The 20,006-nt window shown below is 37.8% G+C and overlaps 1 protein-coding gene across 1 annotated transcript; it reads left to right on the top strand.

Moving 5' to 3' along the window:
* The first annotated feature begins 14,107 nt into the window (after positions 1-14,107).
* Positions 14,108-17,574, top strand: LOC122664279 (probable methyltransferase PMT15). The gene is made up of 6 exons (XM_043860029.1): positions 14,108-14,834; positions 15,776-15,986; positions 16,099-16,399; positions 16,502-16,894; positions 16,988-17,065; positions 17,172-17,574. The coding sequence occupies exons 1-6, from the start codon at positions 14,133-14,135 to the stop codon at positions 17,416-17,418; spliced, it is 1,932 nt and encodes a 643-aa protein (XP_043715964.1). The 5' UTR covers positions 14,108-14,132; the 3' UTR covers positions 17,419-17,574.
* The last annotated feature ends 2,432 nt before the right edge of the window (positions 17,575-20,006 follow it).

Genomic DNA, 20,006 nt, shown 5'->3' with positions numbered 1-20,006 from the left:
CTTTTGTCTATCTTTTTGTTTCTTTGTTTTGCATGATTGGTTTTTTAGACCTGATTTTGATCGTTTTAGGCTATGTTGGAAGCCCAGAAAACAAAGAAAAGAAAAAACTCAAAAAAATTGTCTTTGGGGTGGGGAGAGAGAGAAACACAAAAACCAATCCATGTATCATCATAGTTTTTGTCTTAGGGTCTTTTTAGTATCATTTTTCATTTTCAGACAAATTTTCATTTTTTTCATGTGTTTGATATCATTTTTAAAAATTGTTTTTATTTAAAATATATGAAAACACCTCCAAATACGTGGGGTAAAATAGACTTTTACTTTTACTTTTAGAAAGGCAAGCCCCCTCCTCCTTCTTCTTCCTGCAACGAGCCTCACCGATCTACTGTGCAACCTGCAATCTACTCCACGCAGTAGTTGTTCTTGAATTCACCATGATCTGAGCAGTTGGTTCTAAGAGAGTAAAGGAATCATGGGGGAAGGATGAGTTGTCTTTTTCCTTGCGTCAATAACCCATGGCAGAAAATTAGAATTATTGCAAGAGAGAAATCTCTCTTAATAATGACCCAATGGACCTGAAATTTGGGTTTAGATAGCTAATGTAATGCTCTATCAAACCTGATCAGTAAGCACTTGATTTAACACCAAGATAGTGAAAGAATTTAATAAGAAATAAAACCAGGCGAAAGTCATGGATCAAAAATCATAACTCTTAGTCCATGGGCTTGGGCTTCTCAACTCCAAATTATTTTATTAGTAATCTTTCCTCTCAAAGCACAAGAAGTCTATGGGCTTGGGCTTCTTTATTCACCCACATTTTTAACCTGCAGAAGCCCAGAACCTTACCCAAACATGAACTTAGTCTTCATTATCTAATAGCCCTTCATGGGTATAGTCTAGTTCAGGAGCAGTATGGAATCAGTGATCTGGCTGGGGGAGCTCACGATTAGCAATGCGAGATTCTTTATTTTCATCTCCACATGAGCTGGGCCAAGTGCAGTTCCTATCCAGGACCAAAGCACATAATAGACCGGCCCATGAACACTATTAAGTCAAAAAATACAATTTAGCTTGTATCCAGGGCGGCGTGCGCCCAAGGTGCTGCCAGGGGGTATCCAGCAGTTGAGCTATGCCACGCACATCTCGACGCATGTTTAGGGATGTGTGTAGCACAACCCAACGGCTGGCAGCACCCTGGGTGTTCCCTCCCTGGAGACGATCCTGATCCCATAAAAAGACCAGCATTAAAGTGTTTTCTCTTTGCTGCCATAGCTCTAGAATGGTCTATTTTCAATATTAGAAATGGATATGATTTCATTCATCACCAAAACATAAATAAAAAAACTAAAAACTTTGTAGATATAATCATGGGAAAAGTTTTCTTCACTGTAGGTAAAGGGAAATTTATCCTCTCAAGTGCGGTGCACACCCCAGTGCATCATACTTGAAAATCCAACCATCCACCCAACACTTGAGAGGATAAAAAGACGCCACTACCCATGTTTTTATGGTTGAATTCTAAGTGAGGCACATTGAGCAGTGCATTGTATTTGAGATGATGAAAATCCAAAGGAATCTAGTCATTGGGTATCATTAATTCAATATTCTCTTTGCCCCCTATTGTACAAAGTCTGAAATGCCCTTGCATCATCAGTACCCATGAATTAAGAGGAGTAGAAGTGGACTTATTCTGTTTTTTCGGGTAAACAAATGGACTCGTTCTATTGACTACGTGATAATTTTTATTTTTTTATTTTTTTTACCCTTCTATAAATCTGAAGATTACTTTAACTCCTCAAATAAACAACCAATAGTTGGACTTCATTTAATATTAAGAACGTATTCTTACCCAAAAATAGATAAATATTAAGAGCATACTTATTGCATTCTATAGTGAGAAAAAGGGTCCGGTTTTGTGCACGGTTGTGTATGTACGTGGTCGATGGTTTGTCCTTTTATTCCAGTAAAGGAAAAAAATGGTATTACACATAACTTTCTTTTTCTCTCCAATTTGACAACTGAAGCAATGGCCATGAACATATACAATCGTGCACAAAATCTTTCATTAACAAAAATATGAAAAAAAGAACATGACTTATTTATTGGATATGGAAGAGGTTTCTACGGTCATTCATGGGCCAGGCTTAAGCACAATTGGCAATTCCATGGCCAATGTATATCCACAAGTAAGGGTGTCAACCGGTCGGGCTCGGTCGGGCCTAGCCGGGCCTCACGGTACTTAAAGCCTGCACCGTGATCGTCCGTTTAAGTATTCGGGCTTGGTCAGGCTAGGTCGGTCTTCGGGCTATAATCGGTCTAATGTAATCGGGCTTTAACCGGATTTTAATCGGGTTGTGGGCATGTTTAGCTCTAACCGGACCTTAACCGGGCTATGGGCATGTTTAGCTCTAACCGGACCTTAACCGGGCTATGGGCATGTTTAGCTCTAACCGAACCTTAACCGGGCTATGGACATGTTTAACTCAAACTGAGACTTAATCGTCTAGGAGGAGAATGGTCATTCCACCAAGGTCAGATTGGGAGGAGAGCCCAAGTGAGAGGTCTGGCCCTCTTGCACGCACCGATGTCATCTCCTCCGAACGCCTTCTGTAGATGATCTTCTCCCAAATCTAAGTTAATGGAGAAGAGTTTCATTAAAGTGCCACAGAGGACCAATTGTCCACAGTACTCCTCGATTGTCTCCCTACACTAAAAAAAAATTACAATTAATGGGTGTTTGTTAAAATGTCCGGATCAATTCAGGTCAGTAAGAAAAGACATAATATGAATTTAGTTCCAAGTATCTGATATGTCAAGTTAAAAAATTGTGCCAGCTCATGTAGGTACAACAAGAACACAAAAGTAATGGTTTAATTTTAAAATTAAAATTTTTACCTGAGCGGAGTTGGGAGAGTTGGCCACTTGTTATGGTCCTTAAGGGAGTTGGGTAAGTATTGAAGAAAAAAATAGTTACTCCAGTCAAGACTCAAGAATGGCTCCCTTCTCAACACCCAATCTGTTGCCATAACCTTCATAGGTAAGTAGGCTAGAACCAATCACAAGGTTTCAAAACCAGTACATAGGTCAGCTTACATCGTGCTAGGTCGGAGTAGCATTCGGTCGGTTCGGTCAGGCGCCCGACAGACTAGAACCTCACACCAGGACCGCCCGATTATTAAATGTGCCGGACCAGGCTGGGCTTTTAGCCGGTCAGGCTCGATCGGTTCTATCGGGCCGGGCTTGGAATTGACACCCCTATCCACAAGGCTCCATCTGATTGCAAGGGAAATAAAGAAAACAAAAATGAAAATTTTTATTGTCGTTACTTAACATGATTGTATATAAATATCTCCAGAATATGTCAAATTTAGTTAATTAAAATTTTACTACATAATCAAATTTTTTTAAATTATATTCAATAAGAGTTTAAGATAATTAAACAATTATGATATGAGAAGTTTTTATTTTATTTTAATTTTAAAACTGGTTTTATTTTCCTTTTCTTTCCTTCCTTTTTACAATTAGACAGTCGATCTACAGGTTAAAAATAAAAAAAGATTTGAGAAAAGCCTTCCCCGGGCCTGCCATTGGGCCATAGGCCCACAATTCAGAGGATGACATAAGCCACATGATCCTGTAAACAATAGTTTACTTGAATTGTTTTTTTTCTGGTTTTTACCCAAAAAAAATTGTTTATTTTTTAGAATAAGAAAACTTGACTTTGCTGGCCGCACCTATAACCTATTCAATAAGAAGAGTAAATGTTATCACGCACATAAGAAGGAGAGAAAGAATGAAGGCAGTATGGGTCAATGGGTTAGGTTGGTTCGGCCTGAAGATTATGAGTGGTTTAAAAAATTAGATCGAACTGATAGAATCGATCGAATCTGATCAGATCGAACTGAAACTAATCGATTTCGTATGGAATTAATCGAATCTGATTAGTTTGATCAAAATTAGTAAAACCTAATAAAAAAAAGCCCGATTAACTAATAAATTTAAAAAAAATTTTTAATACATTTTTATATATAAAAAATCTAGACCGGACCAATAAGGAATCGTTGAAAGAAACCGATAACAGACTAAAACCGATCAAATCGATAGTTAACAATTTTGGTTTGACTTTGTAGAGTGAACACATTATTAGTTTGGTTTGATCTGATCTAGTATATACGAGGAATCAAAAAAATCTAACCGAAATTATACCAAACAAACCGTTTGACACAGTTACTAAAAAACAACATCAATTCTGCGTTTGATGTGGTGTGCATTCTTGGAATGTATTATAGGCAATAATGTTTTTTTTAAGGCTCATAATGCATTCCAAGAAATCATATCAAACACCACTGGAGTCTTCTGCCCACTATTTATTTAACATATATTTGTCATCTTATCTTCTCAACCCTCAATATTTTGTGGGTTCTGGCATTTCACTCTTGAAGATCTCAACTCTAAGTCACTATTAAAGAGAATAAGCTATCCAATTATACTTTGAAAGTGTTTTGAATCACATAGTGGAAATTTTGAACTTAAGGCCCCGCTTAATAACATTCCCAGAAACAGTTTCTGGTGTTCTTTTATGCTGAGAAACACACAAGAGCACAAAAACTGCTTGATAACCACTGTTCTTTATAAATTGTTTTCTGGAGCATAAATCAAAATTTCTACTCCATAAGACATTTTACAGAACATGTTCTGCTTGCTCAGCACAAATTAAACACAAATTGTGCCCGATAATTTTAACCCCAATCCCACCCCAAAACCTAAAACATAACGAAGAAAGAACTCTTCTCTCGCTCTCTCGGCTCTCTCGATCTCTCACTCTGCTCTCTCGATCTCTTGCTCTCTGGATCTGTCGATCTCTCGTTCGCTGTGGGTTCTCCTACAGATCTGTCAATTTCTCTTGGTATTTCGCTCAGAGGGGGCTCTCCTACGGTGGATCTGAAGAGGTTGGTCTTCTTCCTGCGACAGAAGTACTCTGCAACCCATAGGTTTGTGAATCTTCTTCTTCTTTTTCTTCCTCTGCTCGTCGTCTTCTTCTTCTTCCTCTGCTCATCGTCTTCTTCTTCTTCCTCTGCTCATCATTTTCTTCGTTTTCTTCCTCTGATCTACCTTCAGTTCTACCCCTTCCTCTGATCTAATATTGTATTTTATATTTTGCAGAAACCCTAAATCCGAAGGAGAGGAAGAGGATATTTCACTAATCCCACAAACCCCAAGGTATTTCACTGATGGTGTTCATTTGTGTTCTGGAAATGTTTCCAGAACAGGTTTACCAAGCAGGTAAAAAATAGTTTCTCAACAAAGAAAATAAAAAAAAATGTGCTGCACAACAAAAAAATGTTTTCTTGTTGCACAGTACACATCCAGAACAGAAACACCAAGTAAGGTTATCAAGCGGTGCCTAAAACTACGTTTGGTATGATTTATTCAAATGCATTATCAAACTAGAATACATCCTAAGAATGCATACCAAACGTAACCTTATAAATGTCAAAATAGAAAGTGTGCAATGTGCCAATGTTGATCTTCTTCTATATATAATTTTAGCATTTACCAGAAGAAAAAAAAAAGTTTTAGCATAAAATTTTGGATTAATTAACTAAATAAAGTATTAGATATTAGCTGGCACCACCACCTAGGACAATTTACCCCTTCTAGTCTAGAGATGATCAGTTGGCCGGTGGTTTCCACACGTTATTAATTACAAATACAAGTTGCAGTTAAGAGTCAGATAAATAGAAATTAAGGGTCAAATACATTTGGGGAAGTGAATAAGTTGACTTAAAAGTCTAATAATCCAAATCTCGATAGCATTCCTTAACTAGTTTTTAGTATATCTAAGTTATTAATAACCAGACACTCCCCATGATAAAGCCTGCTTTTATTCTAGTTTTTTCATAAGATGAAACACTCTCTCCACTGTTAATGTTTCATCACCTACCATGTGGACCCGTTTTGCTCAAGTGGTTATAACAAAATGGGTCCATGGAAAGCTACAAAAGAGGACTCTACCATTCATCTTGTAAGTCATATTTTGGACTTGACATTAATTTCTGGGACACTTTTTTAAATGAAGAAAGTTTGGGACACTTTATTTACTCATTTTGGATTGAAATTTTAATGTGAACAGAGTGAAATCTTGGATCATGGATTGAGAAGAGCCAAGCAGGTATCACCCAGTGGTGGAGTTCTTTACTTCCCAAAAAGAAAAGGAAAAGACTCTTGGAGTTGTTTAAGACTACCTTTTCTACTTTATTTGTTTGATATAAAAGGTTGGGAGGTTTTATTTTTGGGTTAAAGATAAAGACCGATTTGATAGTTTTTCAAATGGGTCAGTTATTTTTGCAATGTGGAGGCAAGATTATAGCACAAAAACCAGGTTTTAACGAATCTAACTCTTCTAAGGTTCTCTGTCCGGTTAGGTTCGTAGGTTCCTCTCATAGGGGGTTGAAAATGATGATCTCACCTCCTGCCTGAACACACTGCCCGGGTGGGGTGAGGTCGTTATTTTTGCCCTCCCTATGAGAAGAACCTACGAGAACCTGATCGGGCAAGGAACCTGAGAGGAGAAAAATTCGATTTTTTTGACTCGAGCGAATAACCCTAGTCATGTTAAAAAAAATTGTAACTTGATCAAAAATCATAAAATACTTGTCTGAATTTAAGAAATGACCAAACCAAGGTTGAAGTTAACCAATCTCAATCTTTACTTGGAGAAGAAGAAGAAATATATGAATAAATTAAAAAAAATAAAATTTACCTTGATTAAAGTTTGACTCGCCAAAGTGAAAAGGTTTTGAAAAGGGCATGTTGAGTCGAATAATCTGGTTTTCCAAGTATAATAATATATATTGTTAAAAAAAAACAAAAAGAATAGAAAAGAATTATTACAAATGCCCCCAAACCTGTATACTGAATCACAACAAACCCTATCGAATTACAAACAGGGATTGAGATATTGGTATGGTATTGTTCTCTGTCGATACTGATCCGAATGACTTGGAATAATCAATTTTACTTTTATATTTCATTAAAAATCAAGTTTTTTAACGATTTTACCCTTGATCTGATACAATACCCACTCTAAAATCAGCCAATCCGATATTAATACCGATATCAATATTGATACCGATACCTTAATCCATGTTCACAAGTTACAACAACTCCGCAGAAATCGAAATCCTTTCTTAGGGAGCTTCGAAGTTCTACCCTAAGTTACGAGACCTACGCCGTTCTTGAAGTTTGGATAATGACAGCGGCTTCCAAAGGGAATTGACAATTTGACATTTATCAATTTCACTAATACCCGTAAAATCTCCCAGTAAAAAAAATTAATAAAAATAAGAAAGAGTAAAAGTTGGTTTCTAGGATCTCAAGGTTCCTCAGTATCTATGCACGTGACGATCAATACTATATCGATATGGATTGTTCGATTAGAATGAGATTGCAACAGATGTGGTTTTAGAACCGAACCACTTTATTGGCCGATACGTACACTAGTTTTAACACCGATATTTTAGAACAACGGTGGGAATTTCAGCTAATTATTGAATCCATGGAAAATGACATGATAGGCCACATCATATACATTCTTTATATCGGTCTGCATCATATCAATTCTTAGTTAAGCATTGATGTGCATTGTGAGGATGTCTTTGAATTTTCAATATATTATTCTTCATTTTTTTTTTTTGGTAAGTATACTTTTTTTTATTTATTTACCTAAAAAAAAATCTCATTCACAATCAGACACAACCACTCTGAAATGATCACCATTTCTTTGTAAAATAAAAAAAAAATTCCCTAGATCAATACTCCTGTGCATCTCCTCATTGGCCTGTTTTTATACAAGGCCACGCTACTACAATGTTCTTTGTGGGAGAGTGTAAGAATCATATGTACACGTCAATCAATGAGAGCACATACTGGCATCTTGGAGGTGGGATTTTTACCTTTCTAAAGTGGGGTGGTCATTTCACTTCCCATTGTGTCTTGGGTGGCACTTGTGTTCCCCACAAAAAACTTAAGAAAAATAAAACAGAATTCATGTGAGAGACGTGTGACAAATATTTTTTTCTCTAATTAGAAAAAAAGAAATCATCGACAAAGTCCTATTATTCTTTAAAATATAAATACTTGATGAAGGTGTGCGTACATCCTATGATACAGCAGAGGCATGGGTGCCACACTAACACATTTCATCGTGTAGTACGGCTGAGGATCCGGACTCGAGCCAGACGGCAGCGACCGAAGTTTTCAGAGTATTCATCTTTTTAAATTTCAATTTTCGATGGAGCAAAGACAATAGTGGATTGGTAGGTTGCAGTTTTGACACGAAAAGTGGATCTCCAGCCCCACCGTGCATTGCTACGACGTCCTTTCCTCTCTTTATTTTTTTATTAAAAGCTGAGGTATGGTGGGGTTCGCCTGTTCAGAAATAATTATTACTTTTAGGGCAAATTTCACGGACACTCCTTATAACTATTTAAAATGATAAGTACATCTTAAATTTTGTCAAAATGGCATAGACTATTCTTATTTGATATTTTTGTTTCAATTTAGTCCACTCCGTTAGATCTATGCAGTTAAGTGGCTGTTAACTCTTTTATAATGACAAAATTACCCTTACCATAAGGTGAACTTCCTATTATACCATTAAGGTTAAATCCCCAATATCCCAAATACAAACCAGATTTTCTTCATCGTTTTCGCTTGGCTGAAGGTGGAAGAAGCAAGAACGGAGAATTCCTCCACCTGCAATAGATGCCATTATTGACCGATTTTCACGCTTGGTCTAGAAATTGGGAGAAGCAGAGGAGATGGTGGTTGTGATGTAGCAGAAGCAGGTACAACAGAAGAAGGATTGTTCGACCAAGCAGCCGCCACGACTTGGGCCACGCCAATGTTGCTGCAATTCCTCCAAGCTTTGTTGCTGAACTGACAGACAAAATTGGGAGGGAACTTGAGGATAAGAAAAGACAAACCCGAGCCAAAGAAGGGATAGGAAGGTGATGATCCTCTGTGGAAAGGAAGGAAACGGGCCTTGCTAGAAGATAACGAGGGTATCTCAAGGCGAAGGTTGCCGGTGAAATGGGGATCTGGGCAGCAATCAAAAGAACAAGGAAGAACCCTAGCGCAGCTGGAAACTGCCATGATGATATTAATCAATCAAAACTTGAACAGGAGAGTCTTTTTTTTTTTTAAAAAACATGAATGATATCATATTCCTCGAAGATGTGCAGAACTTCTGAAATGAACAATCGGAGTTCTAAAAATCAATATATGAAAAAGAAGTGCTCGAATTTTTTTTTTAATAGCTAAAAGATAAAATCATTATCCAGGCTAGCAATTACATGGAAGAATTCTTATTTTGACTTGGAACAACACACAACAAAAGCTTATAGAACACCACAAGAAAATTTAGATGCAGTCCACCAGAACACCTTGTGAAAGTTAACACACCCTATATGGCCTCTAGAGATGCAATAGGGTGTTGGTTTGGGCATGTTTCGGTTCTGCCTCAACCAGTGTGTTACATAGAAGAAGAAGAACTAAGAAGGAAAGGGAAGGTGGGGGGAGTGGAGGTTCGCTTTCTTCTTCCGTATCTAAAAGAAGCACTTAAAGTTTAATTTGTTCTTTCTTTGCTTCTCTCTTCATATCTTGGCACTCTTGGATGGAATGCTATTTATAAATCTCAGTCTAGAATGCGATAGGTTCGGATGATTCTTACTGTTGGTGATGTTGCTCCAAACTCTGATTCCAAATCTGAGTTTCAGAATGAGGTGCGCAAGCTCGTTAATTTGCTATGGCGGTTGAGAAGAGGGAAAGAAATGAAATGAGAGTTTTTTGTGATCGGAATTTATTCTCTCTGGTCGCAGAGAGCGTCGCCGGCGGTGCTACTGCTCACCGTGTCGTACTTTCCTATTTATGGGCTTCTGGGTGAAATCAGTGGCAGTCGGAGAGACAGTGGTGGCCGGTGATGAGGAAGTTCGATTTGGGAAGATGATGGAATCTTAGTAATTTTTATTTAAATTACTAAGAGGGTAAAATCAACATTTTAATTTTGAGGGTAACCTTGCTTAACGTTAGGGGGAAGGTTGCCATTTTGACAAAATTTAGGGTGTCCCTGTCATTTTGAATAGTTATAAGGGGTGTCCGTGAAATTTGCCCTTACTTTTATATTATAGGTACGAAAAAGTTTGGAAATTAAATATTTATAATGTAATTTTATGTGTAAACTATAATAGCTTCTTTAATTTACTTGATATTTTATTAGGGAAGAAGAGTGTTGTCCGGTTCCGCTGCCCCTGCACCAGTGCCGAGTGCGAATGGGATCACGTGCAGGGTATCCGTACGGGAATTTTTTTATTTTATAGGGATGTAGTGGTCATTTTAATGTAACTGTGCTCATGTATAGGAGCCATGCGATCAGGCAGTATTTTTTTTTCCATTTTATTATTTAAGTGAATTCTTTGACCCAACAATATACACTAATAAATAGTGATAAAATAGTTTTATGCATAAAGGGTAAAGAGGTCATTTCATGTGAAGAAGATAAAGATAAAAAAGAGTGAAATAGGATTGTAGTGTGCCCTCTGTGGTTAATTTAGAGATTTTTTTTGTTTCTTTACCATTAAGGTATGGTTTCTCTTCACCATATTCTCACTATAGAGATCTGACCTTTTGATTTACATGAGAAAGAGTATTTATGACCTTGGGGTGGGAGTAACAGAGTGTCAAATCACCAATGGTGAAGAGATTCTTTCTTCTCCATCATTAAAAGAAAAACTTATTTTTTATTATTATTCTTTTGTTTTAAATTGTGATAAATCCATATACTCTAGATTTTGGAATGATGTTTAGTAAAATTTAGTCATGGAGGAGCATTATGATAGCTAATCAACTATATGAAAAACATATATAATTTTTAATTTCCTAACCTTATAACTTTCGGTTGCATTGTCCACCCAAGAAATGTTGGTATTATGATCATAGGGAGAGGGTTTTCTTGGCAAGCAGCATAGAAGCGTGCACCAATGAACTACGATAGAACAGTTTCATACATGAGACGATAGCGGAGATTGCAAGGTCATTTCATGTGAAGAGAGAGAGAGAGAGAGAGAGAGAGAGAGATAGTACGATAAGGGTGTCAAACGGTCGGGTTTTGGAACATAAAACCAAACCATTAAGGAAGTTTGGGTTTTGATTTTGGTTTGGTTCGATTTCTTATGAGTTTGTAATCTAGCTACTATTGGATTTGGTCTGGTCCAATTTTTGGTACAAAGGTTTGATTTTACATGTATGAAATCAATGGGAAAATTGTGGTTCTTTGGTGTTTTCATTTTCTTTTCGGATTGTTAATAGCTCTCCATTTTTATTGGATTTAGTTTGTTTTTAAATTTTTTTATTTGAGTTTTTATCGGTTTTATAAAATCCCAACCTGAAACCAAAACAATAAGAAGTTAGTTCAGTTCGATCTGGACTAAACTTTGACATCATGGTTTTAGTGCATGATATCGGAACGGGTTATCGGTCAATCAAAAAAACCGATATGATATCAGATCAGAATCGACATGAATCGGCCATATCAGCCAAATTTGCCCTTGATTGTCCTTTAAAAATGGATTTTTGACCATTTACCCCTTGTTTATACCATATCATTGATACCATATCAGGATCATTCACTTGTAAAATTGATACATATTGTCCGATACGATTCCGATACCTCAAACCATATTTAGAACCCTTGAACGACTCGGACAACCTTTTCTCGTACTCTCTCTATCAAGCTTGTAGTTGACACGGTCAAAAGCCCATAAAATAAACTCATATTGCTTCAGTACCTACTTATATATAAAATCTTATAATTAATTTAAAAGGGAAAGGCAAAGTGCCAAACCAAGTTGATCCCACAAGATTAATTGGCCGTACGTCTTGCCATGTCTGCCTTGTACTCAATTTCAACACTCCAATCCTATCAGGAATGAGAGATCTAGGGCAGTTGATAACATGTCTTATTCAACTCTTTTATGGGATTTGAACTTCCAACATGTTATATATATATATATATATATATATATATGGGCGGGGAAGTTCTCTGTGCAGTAGCATAGGCTGCGCCCAGACACATGGGTTGTCCATTCAGGGGGTAGGATGATCAATTCATTTACCCTCATGTGCTTGGGCACAGCTTGCGCTGCTGCACAAAGAACATTTGACATATATATATATATATATATACTCTCCCAATGTGGATTACCATTCAACTTATGTGGACCTAACTGAGATGTCCATCCAACAAAGAAGTGAAATGGAACAACACCCATTGGGTAAGCTTGTCAATCGGTTTGGTTTGGTCCAAAGGAGTATTAGTATTAATCAAAACTGAACCGAATATAGATTCATTTCTGGTCTCTGATAATAAATAAAACTTGTTTGGTTCGGTTTGATTTCAGTTCCTACATTCCATAATCGAATTTGGACCGAATCTATTTAGTTCGGTTCAACTTATTCAATCAGGTTTTGATTTCAGTTTTTGGTCCGGTTTCAATTTCGATTCTTTGACCATGGCTAGTAGATAAGGATGTCAATTGGTCCGGTTCCTTAACGGTTCTATTCCTAAGGGTCAAGATCAAAGCCGGACCAATAAGCTAATCGGTTCCAAATTTGAGATCCAGGACCATTAACTAATGGGTGGACCGGTTTCAATTCCTAAACGATTCCAAGCAGTCCAAAATTTAAAAAAAAATCCCCACACATACTACATATATTTAATAATATTATAATAAAACATTAATTTCAATCATGTGAGATTTGTTTTAATTTTTTTTCTCAAATCACAAAACTAGTTTATATTAATTCTTGTTTTTTATTAATTAATAAGTAGGAAGACCACCACCCTCATAAGTTAGGATTAATTTAAGGTATGTTCTCAAGTTAGCATTCCCAAATGTGTTATTGGTGAAGCCTGATCTCAATCTAGAAACTGTTGTGGTGTTCGTTCAGCGGGCCGTATGGCCTCAAAGCTCATCAAGATATTTGAATTGATAGGTTAGGTTTTCCTATATATTTTAACTATCTCTTTAAGAGATGTGGGTGATGATTTGTATTTGATTCACAGAAATAGTGGATTTGTACTATTGCTCAGTCATGGATGTAGCCTTCTTTCTTGGGGTGAACCAAGTAAAATCTTATTTTGTATGAGTGTGATTTCTTTTTCCTTTGCATTTCTTTTGCAAAATCGCCATTTAACTATATAATTTGTCTAAAACATTTACAGACAAATCTTTGATAAAATATTATATGAGACAAGTGGTACTAGTCAAAATTAAAAGACAAAAACAATAAAGGGTTAATCGTAACTCTCATTACCTTGAGTCTTAAAAATTATATAATATATAAAGGTAAGATGTGAATTGTTCCATTCCTGATCGATAGATTTGAAACCAGGCCCAATAAACTATTGGATGAATCGATTTCAATTCCTAAAGACCTGGTTTGAGTCCAAAATTGACATCCGTACCATTAGGGACATCAGGGAGGTCGAGCCAAACCAGAGTTGATTAAGTAAAGTTGGGTTACCCAAACTGACAACTGTACTATTGAAACAGGTAACCGATGAAAACTCCCCCACCCCCCAAAAACAAGAGGTAACCGATGAACTGGAAATCCATATTACAACTCATCATAAGACTGGTTTTTACTTATAATAACTACACATTCTGAACTGTAGTAAACTGTGACTCTTGGGTTGTAGCCTTATGGCAATTAAGCCATGCCTACATACTACCGCCCCCAGAAGCCTATAAACAAACAAACATGACAGGTATAACCCAATAATAATCAAGAAAAAAGGAAAATCAAATACCTATACTCCTCCCCCCTAATAATAATAATAAATATAGGAGCTCCAAAAATCATGCTACCCCAAATCCAACCTACGTTGGATTCTTAAAATTTTAAGTGAACGCGGCCACCTCCCTTATCTCCTCTCTCCTTTTATACTCTTCTCTAACACAAAACAGTTTCTTATGTCTAAACCCCACAATGGTTAGCTAGCTAAGTTCTGAAAAACCCATCTCTCTCTTTCTACTTCTTCACCACTCCGTCTCTGCTTCTTGAGAGCAGCCATGGCGGGTTCTGTCAATCCTTACTTCTCTGCTAATTCAAAACCTTTCTTCTACCCATACTGGAAGAAATCCAGCCTTTTCGGTTTGGTTTTAATAACCGTACTCTGTTCTCTGTCGTACCTTATGGGTGTTTGGCAGAACAGTCGTGGCGGAATCCTCACCTCTCGCCTTGTTAATTCCGTGCCCTGTACTGACATTGAGAGCAGAACCAAACCCAGAACCAAGTTGCCGTCAACTTCCCCTGCTTTGGATTTCTCTACCCACCATGCGGCCGATGACTCTCCGATGACGATGGTCACGAAGCAGTACCCTCTCTGCGATATCAGGTACAGCGAGTACACACCATGTGAGGATCCCAAGAGATCTTTGAAGTTTAAAAGGAATAGGCTGATCTATAGAGAGAGACACTGCCCTCAGAGAGGAGAATTGCTCAAATGTCGTGTGCCTGCGCCGTTTGGGTACAAGAACCCTCTCCCATGGCCGACGAGTCGTGATTATGCGTGGTATGCAAACGCGCCTCACAAGGAATTGACAGTGGAGAAGGCTGTCCAGAACTGGATTCGATACGAAGGAGAACGGTTCAAGTTTCCCGGTGGTGGTACCATGTTCCCCAACGGTGCTGATGCCTATATCGATGATATCGGCAAGCTTATCAATCTCAAAGATGGTTCCATCAGAACCGCCATTGACACTGGTTGTGGGGTAAGTTTTTCTTTCACCACTTCACCTTCCATGGTTTCACCTCTCTCAGAGGGACACTCTCGATTCTCTCCCCTCCCCTAACAATTAAGTTTTGTTGACTTCTTGAGACTTGAGCCGACTTGTTCACCTCCCGAAGATTAAATCTCGGGTGTCGTTTACAATATGCTTTCGTAACGTCTGAGTTGTCCCTTCAAATTTTCAATCCATGGGTTAAATTGTTATTGTTAAAAAAAAAAACCAAATTTTTTTTGGGGGAATTGTTCTTCGGAAAACCCTCTTCAGGTTTAGACTTCCAAGATCCAAGATCAGAACTTCATTGCAGACATGGTTGAACGGGTCTTCTCTTACCTCTGGTTGTCAACACCTACCTCATTCTCATTCTTATTCTTATCCTCTTCATTATTCTTCGTCAGCTTTACGATTTCCCAATTGGGTAGAACCATAGATGGAAGGAATTTCCCTAGGGGATGAGATATGGGGTTTCTTTACAGAGATCTAGTGTGGTCATTTGTAGATTTAAACCTGTTGAATGAGACATGTTAGGGGTTTTTATGTAATAGTGCATTAGCTCGTTGGATTCTAATCTTACAGTCGGAGCAACCTCCTCTGCATCTGCTTTCTGGTGACCTTTACGAACAACCCACGTTTCGTTTGAGTCATTGAGTGAGATGTTTCCAATTTCCATTGTTTGTATTATTATATCTGCAAAAGCAATTTGTTGTTAGTCTTGTCTCTGAGTCACATGGTATGATGGTATGAAAAAAACAGTTTCTCGATTTTCCTGGAGCCTATGTTCTTTAGTCCTTCCTTCCGTGTTGTCCGAACGAAGAAGAAGAAGAAGAAGAAGAGGAGGAGGGAAAAATCTAATCTGTCGCATATAGCAGGTTGCACAGAGTAGATTCTTTATTCAGAATTGCCATGATTGAATCTTTGATTTGCAGGTTGCGAGCTGGGGAGCTTACCTTCTGTCACGCAACATCTTAGCAATGTCGTTCGCACCAAGGGACACCCATGTAGCTCAGGTGCAATTCGCACTCGAGCGAGGAGTTCCAGCGTTGATCGGAGTATTGGCTTCAATTAGGCTTCCTTACCCATCAAGGGCTTTCGACATGGCTCACTGCTCTCGTTGCCTCATTCCCTGGGGCCAATTTGGTATTCCTACCTCTCTATCAATGCCATCTCTAATTGGGTTTAATTTGATTTCGTTCTATAGTTAATAGATTCATTACCTTACAAAATTTACATTGAAATTGTCTGGAAACAGATGGGCTCTACCTGATTGAAGTCGATCGAGTTCTCCGCCCTGGTGGGTATTGGATTCTTTCAGGTCCTCCTATCAGATGGAAAAAGTACTGGAAAGGGTGGGAAAGAACACAGGAAGACCTTGAGTCTGAGCAGTCACAGATTGAGGCTGTAGCCAAGAGTCTTTGTTGGAAGAAATTTATAGAGAAGGGCGACATTGCTATCTGGCAGAAACCCACTAACCACATTCACTGTAAAAAGAGTCGCAAGATCATCGGAAAGCCCCAGTTCTGTCCGGCTTCACAAGATCCCGACAAGGCTTGGTATATGGAACAAGTTTTCATTTTTATAAAATCATGGCAGAGATCTTGATTCAGTAAAATCTTAACGAAGGGTTTGTTATTTTTTTTTAATTTTTGCATCAGGTATACCAATTTGGAGACTTGCATAACCCCATTACCAGAAGTATCCGACATTACAGAAGTCGCCGGTGGTCAACTGGCCAAGTGGCCGAAGAGATTGAATGCTATTCCTCCCAGGATTAGCAGTGGAAGTGTGAACGGAATCACAGAGGAGATGTTCAGAAAGGATGCAGAGCTATGGTCCAAGAGAGTTGGATATTACAAGTCTGTAAACAATCAGCTTGGGCAGAAAGGAAGATACCGGAATTTGCTGGATATGAATGCCTACTTGGGAGGTTTTGCAGCTCAACTTGTGGACCAACCAGTTTGGGTCATGAACATTGTTCCTGCAGAGGCGAAGATCAACACACTCGGAGTCATCTACGAACGTGGGTTGATCGGAACTTATCAGAATTGGTAAGCTTCATGCTCCTTAATTGAAGATTGCCCATTTGTAGAAATAGTCTTTTTCGAGTTCCTTATAATCATTTTCTTCTCTGCTCTACACAGGTGTGAAGCCATGTCTACTTATCCAAGGACTTACGATCTAATTCACGCTGATTCTGTCTTTACCCTCTACGAGAACAGGTAAAGTCGTCAAGATTCAAGATAAATAAACAGCTCAATCTTATAGAGATGATAGTAGAGAATTATTGAATTCTGAGAATCCTTTCCTACCCCTTTTGTGTTGCAGATGTGAAATGGAAGATATTCTGTTGGAGATGGACAGGATTCTTAGACCTGAAGGCTCTGTAATCTTTAGAGACGATGTAGATGTTTTAGTAAAGGTGAAGAGTATCATAGATGGAATGAATTGGGATGGTCAAATAATTGACCATGAAGATGGCCCCCATGTAAGGGAGAAACTTATTTTTGCTGTGAAGTTATATTCGACAGCTCCACAGTCTAGCCCTGATCAGGAGTCCAAGACTGCTTCTTAGGGTTTGGTTTTTTTTTTTTTGGGTGGGTTCTCTAATTTGTATTGTTCCATAGTTCCATTATCAATCTTTTTTTGGTACAATTCTTTTAAATGTGATTTTGTCTAAACCATGTTTTATTGATTGATAGGGCTTAATGCAAATTTGTACATGGATTAGGGAAAGAAGGTAGCCTAAGTGCCCATCTCCCAATAAGAGTTAAACCTTTGATCATTTATCATAGATTACAGGGACATTGGTTGGGTTCGCCCCACCCCTACCCCATCTTTTTTTTTTTTTTTTTTAATTTTTTTAATTTTTATTTTTGCTGTATTGTTTGATTAATTAGATTCTTTTATGATGGTCAATAAAACAGTTTTGGTAATTCTTTTACCATCTAAATTAGCATAGTTGATTATATAGTTAGACATTAGTTGTACCTTTCCTATGTGATGTTATGTGCCTAATGGGATCTAATGTATGGGCGTTAGATTTGGTCTGGACAGGTTAAAGAAGGGGGGGGGGGGATTTAATGCGTTCCATCAGTTTTGTAGCTTTTCGTGAATCGATTGATTTATCTTGATTCAGAGCAACGGCGACTAATTTTGATTAGTCGAACTGTGGTCTTTGCTGTCTTGCTCACTTCCTGATGTTGAGAGTTGGTTGTTCATGTGGTATAGTCACATTAAGCTAATATATTTAATTAAGTTTGAGTAATTAATAGGAACCAATGTGGCATAAAAGTTATATAATTTAATTACAGTGACAAAAAATGGAAAAATAAAAGTTAAAAGATAAGGCCTAAAATAAGAGTAATTTGAGTTCTGATGGGCACATTGGGTGATGACACACAAGAATTGTGTTTCTTCAAGAAATGAAAGTTGCAGTTAAGTCATGAAAAAATTCACCCCCTCACTCTGAAAGATCACAAGTTCAAAACCTCAGTCACCATACTCAAAGTGGTAAAGAGAACTGATCAACCCTCTATATAAAGAGATTTTAAAGCTCAAGGATGGGTAGACAGTAGCTGAAGAAAAGAAATAGTAGAAATGGCAACTAATGTGAACTCTCTTAGCTTTGCGTTGCTGGTTCTCTTCGTGGTGGTTGCACCGCAGGCTGTGATGGCTGTGGCTCAAAGTCATGACTGCACAAGCTCGCTCACCAACTTCACCAGGTGTCAACCATTTGTGCTGCCAGGGAGTCCCTCACCCAATGCTGACTGTTGCAATGCGATTGGCGGTGCCGACACTACTTGCATCTGCAACACTCTCAGGATGGTTGCTAGTCTCCCCAGCCTATGCCATCTCCCAGCCTTTAATTGTACTACTACTACTTTCCTTACTTTCTCTCCTCACACATACACACAAATACAAATACACAATGGTTAATCATTTTGTGAAATTTATATCAATCTCTTGTTCTTTTGGTGGATCAGGTCCAGTTAATTAATCTATCAGCGCGGGTCGTATCCTCGTCGGAGAAGTTGTTGGTTCTGATCATAGAATAAATTTAGAGGCTTTTTTTTTTCTTTTCTTTTCTTTTTAATTACCTATGGAGGAGTAGATTCATCTGATATGATATGAGAGCTGAGCAAAATGTAATGAAAATCAGATAGAACAACTTTCTTAATATACTACTACTACTACTACTACTACTACTATTAATAATAAACAGAAAGGAAGGAAGGACGGAAGGAAGTTGTTTCTCCTTTTTTTTTTTGGGAACAATTAAATGGTCTACTGTGCAATTCTGAATCATTCTCTTGGATCTCCATTTATAGAGAGAAATAAAGGGTCAAGAACATAAATTTCAATGTCTTTTTTGTTTACTTCGATCACCTGCTTAATGGAAAGTAGTTGAATTATAAACCCAAAAAAAACAAAAAAGGGAAGAGAGTGAGTGAGAAAGAGACCTTCTTTGTCTTTAATGATATGATATCATGAAAAGCTGGAAGCATTATGTCCCACTCTTATCTTATAACGAAACTTATTTGTTGTATCTTGACGTCTAAGACATAAAAAAGTTTGATCATGATTGGATGAGGGGCCAAGCATTATTTAGTTAATTATTTTCGTTTAGAGCCTAATCAAATTCTAATACCAGTCCAATCCAATGAGTGGTGGGTGGGCCCATAAATGGTGTTTCTGCTTTTGTCTTAAAGTGGGACTGGGTCTGAAACTACTACTGGCCCAAGTCATCAACATTTGGACTTGGGGGGTAGATGGGAAGATCCCTGCAAAGTGTAAACTGTAGTTACAAAAGGCATAAGGAAATAATTAAAAGAAAAGAAGGGTACTCTAAGCAAGCAGGATAGGGACTGCATCAATGGTACACAGGCTCCCTAGCGGAATTTTTGTCCTCTCAGGTTCGCTGCCCGGTATGATTGTCCGGTTTCTTTCATAGAGGGGGCAGAAATGATAATTTAATCTCACTTGGGCAATGTGTTTGGGCAGGGGATTAAATCGTTATTTTTTCCCCCTATGAGAGGAGTTGAACCACTGTACCATCTCCTGGCGGTGAGAGCTTTTTTCCATAGGCTTAAAATTTTTACTTCAAAAAATTTCAGAAGTAAAATTTTAAATGTTGAAAAGTGTTCCAATGCTAGTTTTTTA

Source organism: Telopea speciosissima, chromosome 6 (assembly GCF_018873765.1).
Source record: "Telopea speciosissima isolate NSW1024214 ecotype Mountain lineage chromosome 6, Tspe_v1, whole genome shotgun sequence".
Taxonomy (NCBI): Eukaryota; Viridiplantae; Streptophyta; class Magnoliopsida; order Proteales; family Proteaceae; genus Telopea; species Telopea speciosissima.
Note: the sequence above shows the minus strand (reverse complement) of the source record. Positions and strands in the feature narration are given on the sequence as shown.

Excerpts from the sequence above, each read along its gene's own strand:
- LOC122664279 (XM_043860029.1), top strand. The coding sequence starts at position 14,133 with ATGGCGGGTTCTGTCAATCCTTACTTCTCTGCTAATTCAAAACCTTTC. Across the intron at positions 14,835-15,775 it reads CCATTGACACTGGTTGTGGG|GTTGCGAGCTGGGGAGCTTA; the intron begins GTAAGTTTTTCT and ends TTTGATTTGCAG. Across the intron at positions 16,400-16,501 it reads CAAGATCCCGACAAGGCTTG|GTATACCAATTTGGAGACTT; the intron begins GTATATGGAACA and ends TTTTTGCATCAG.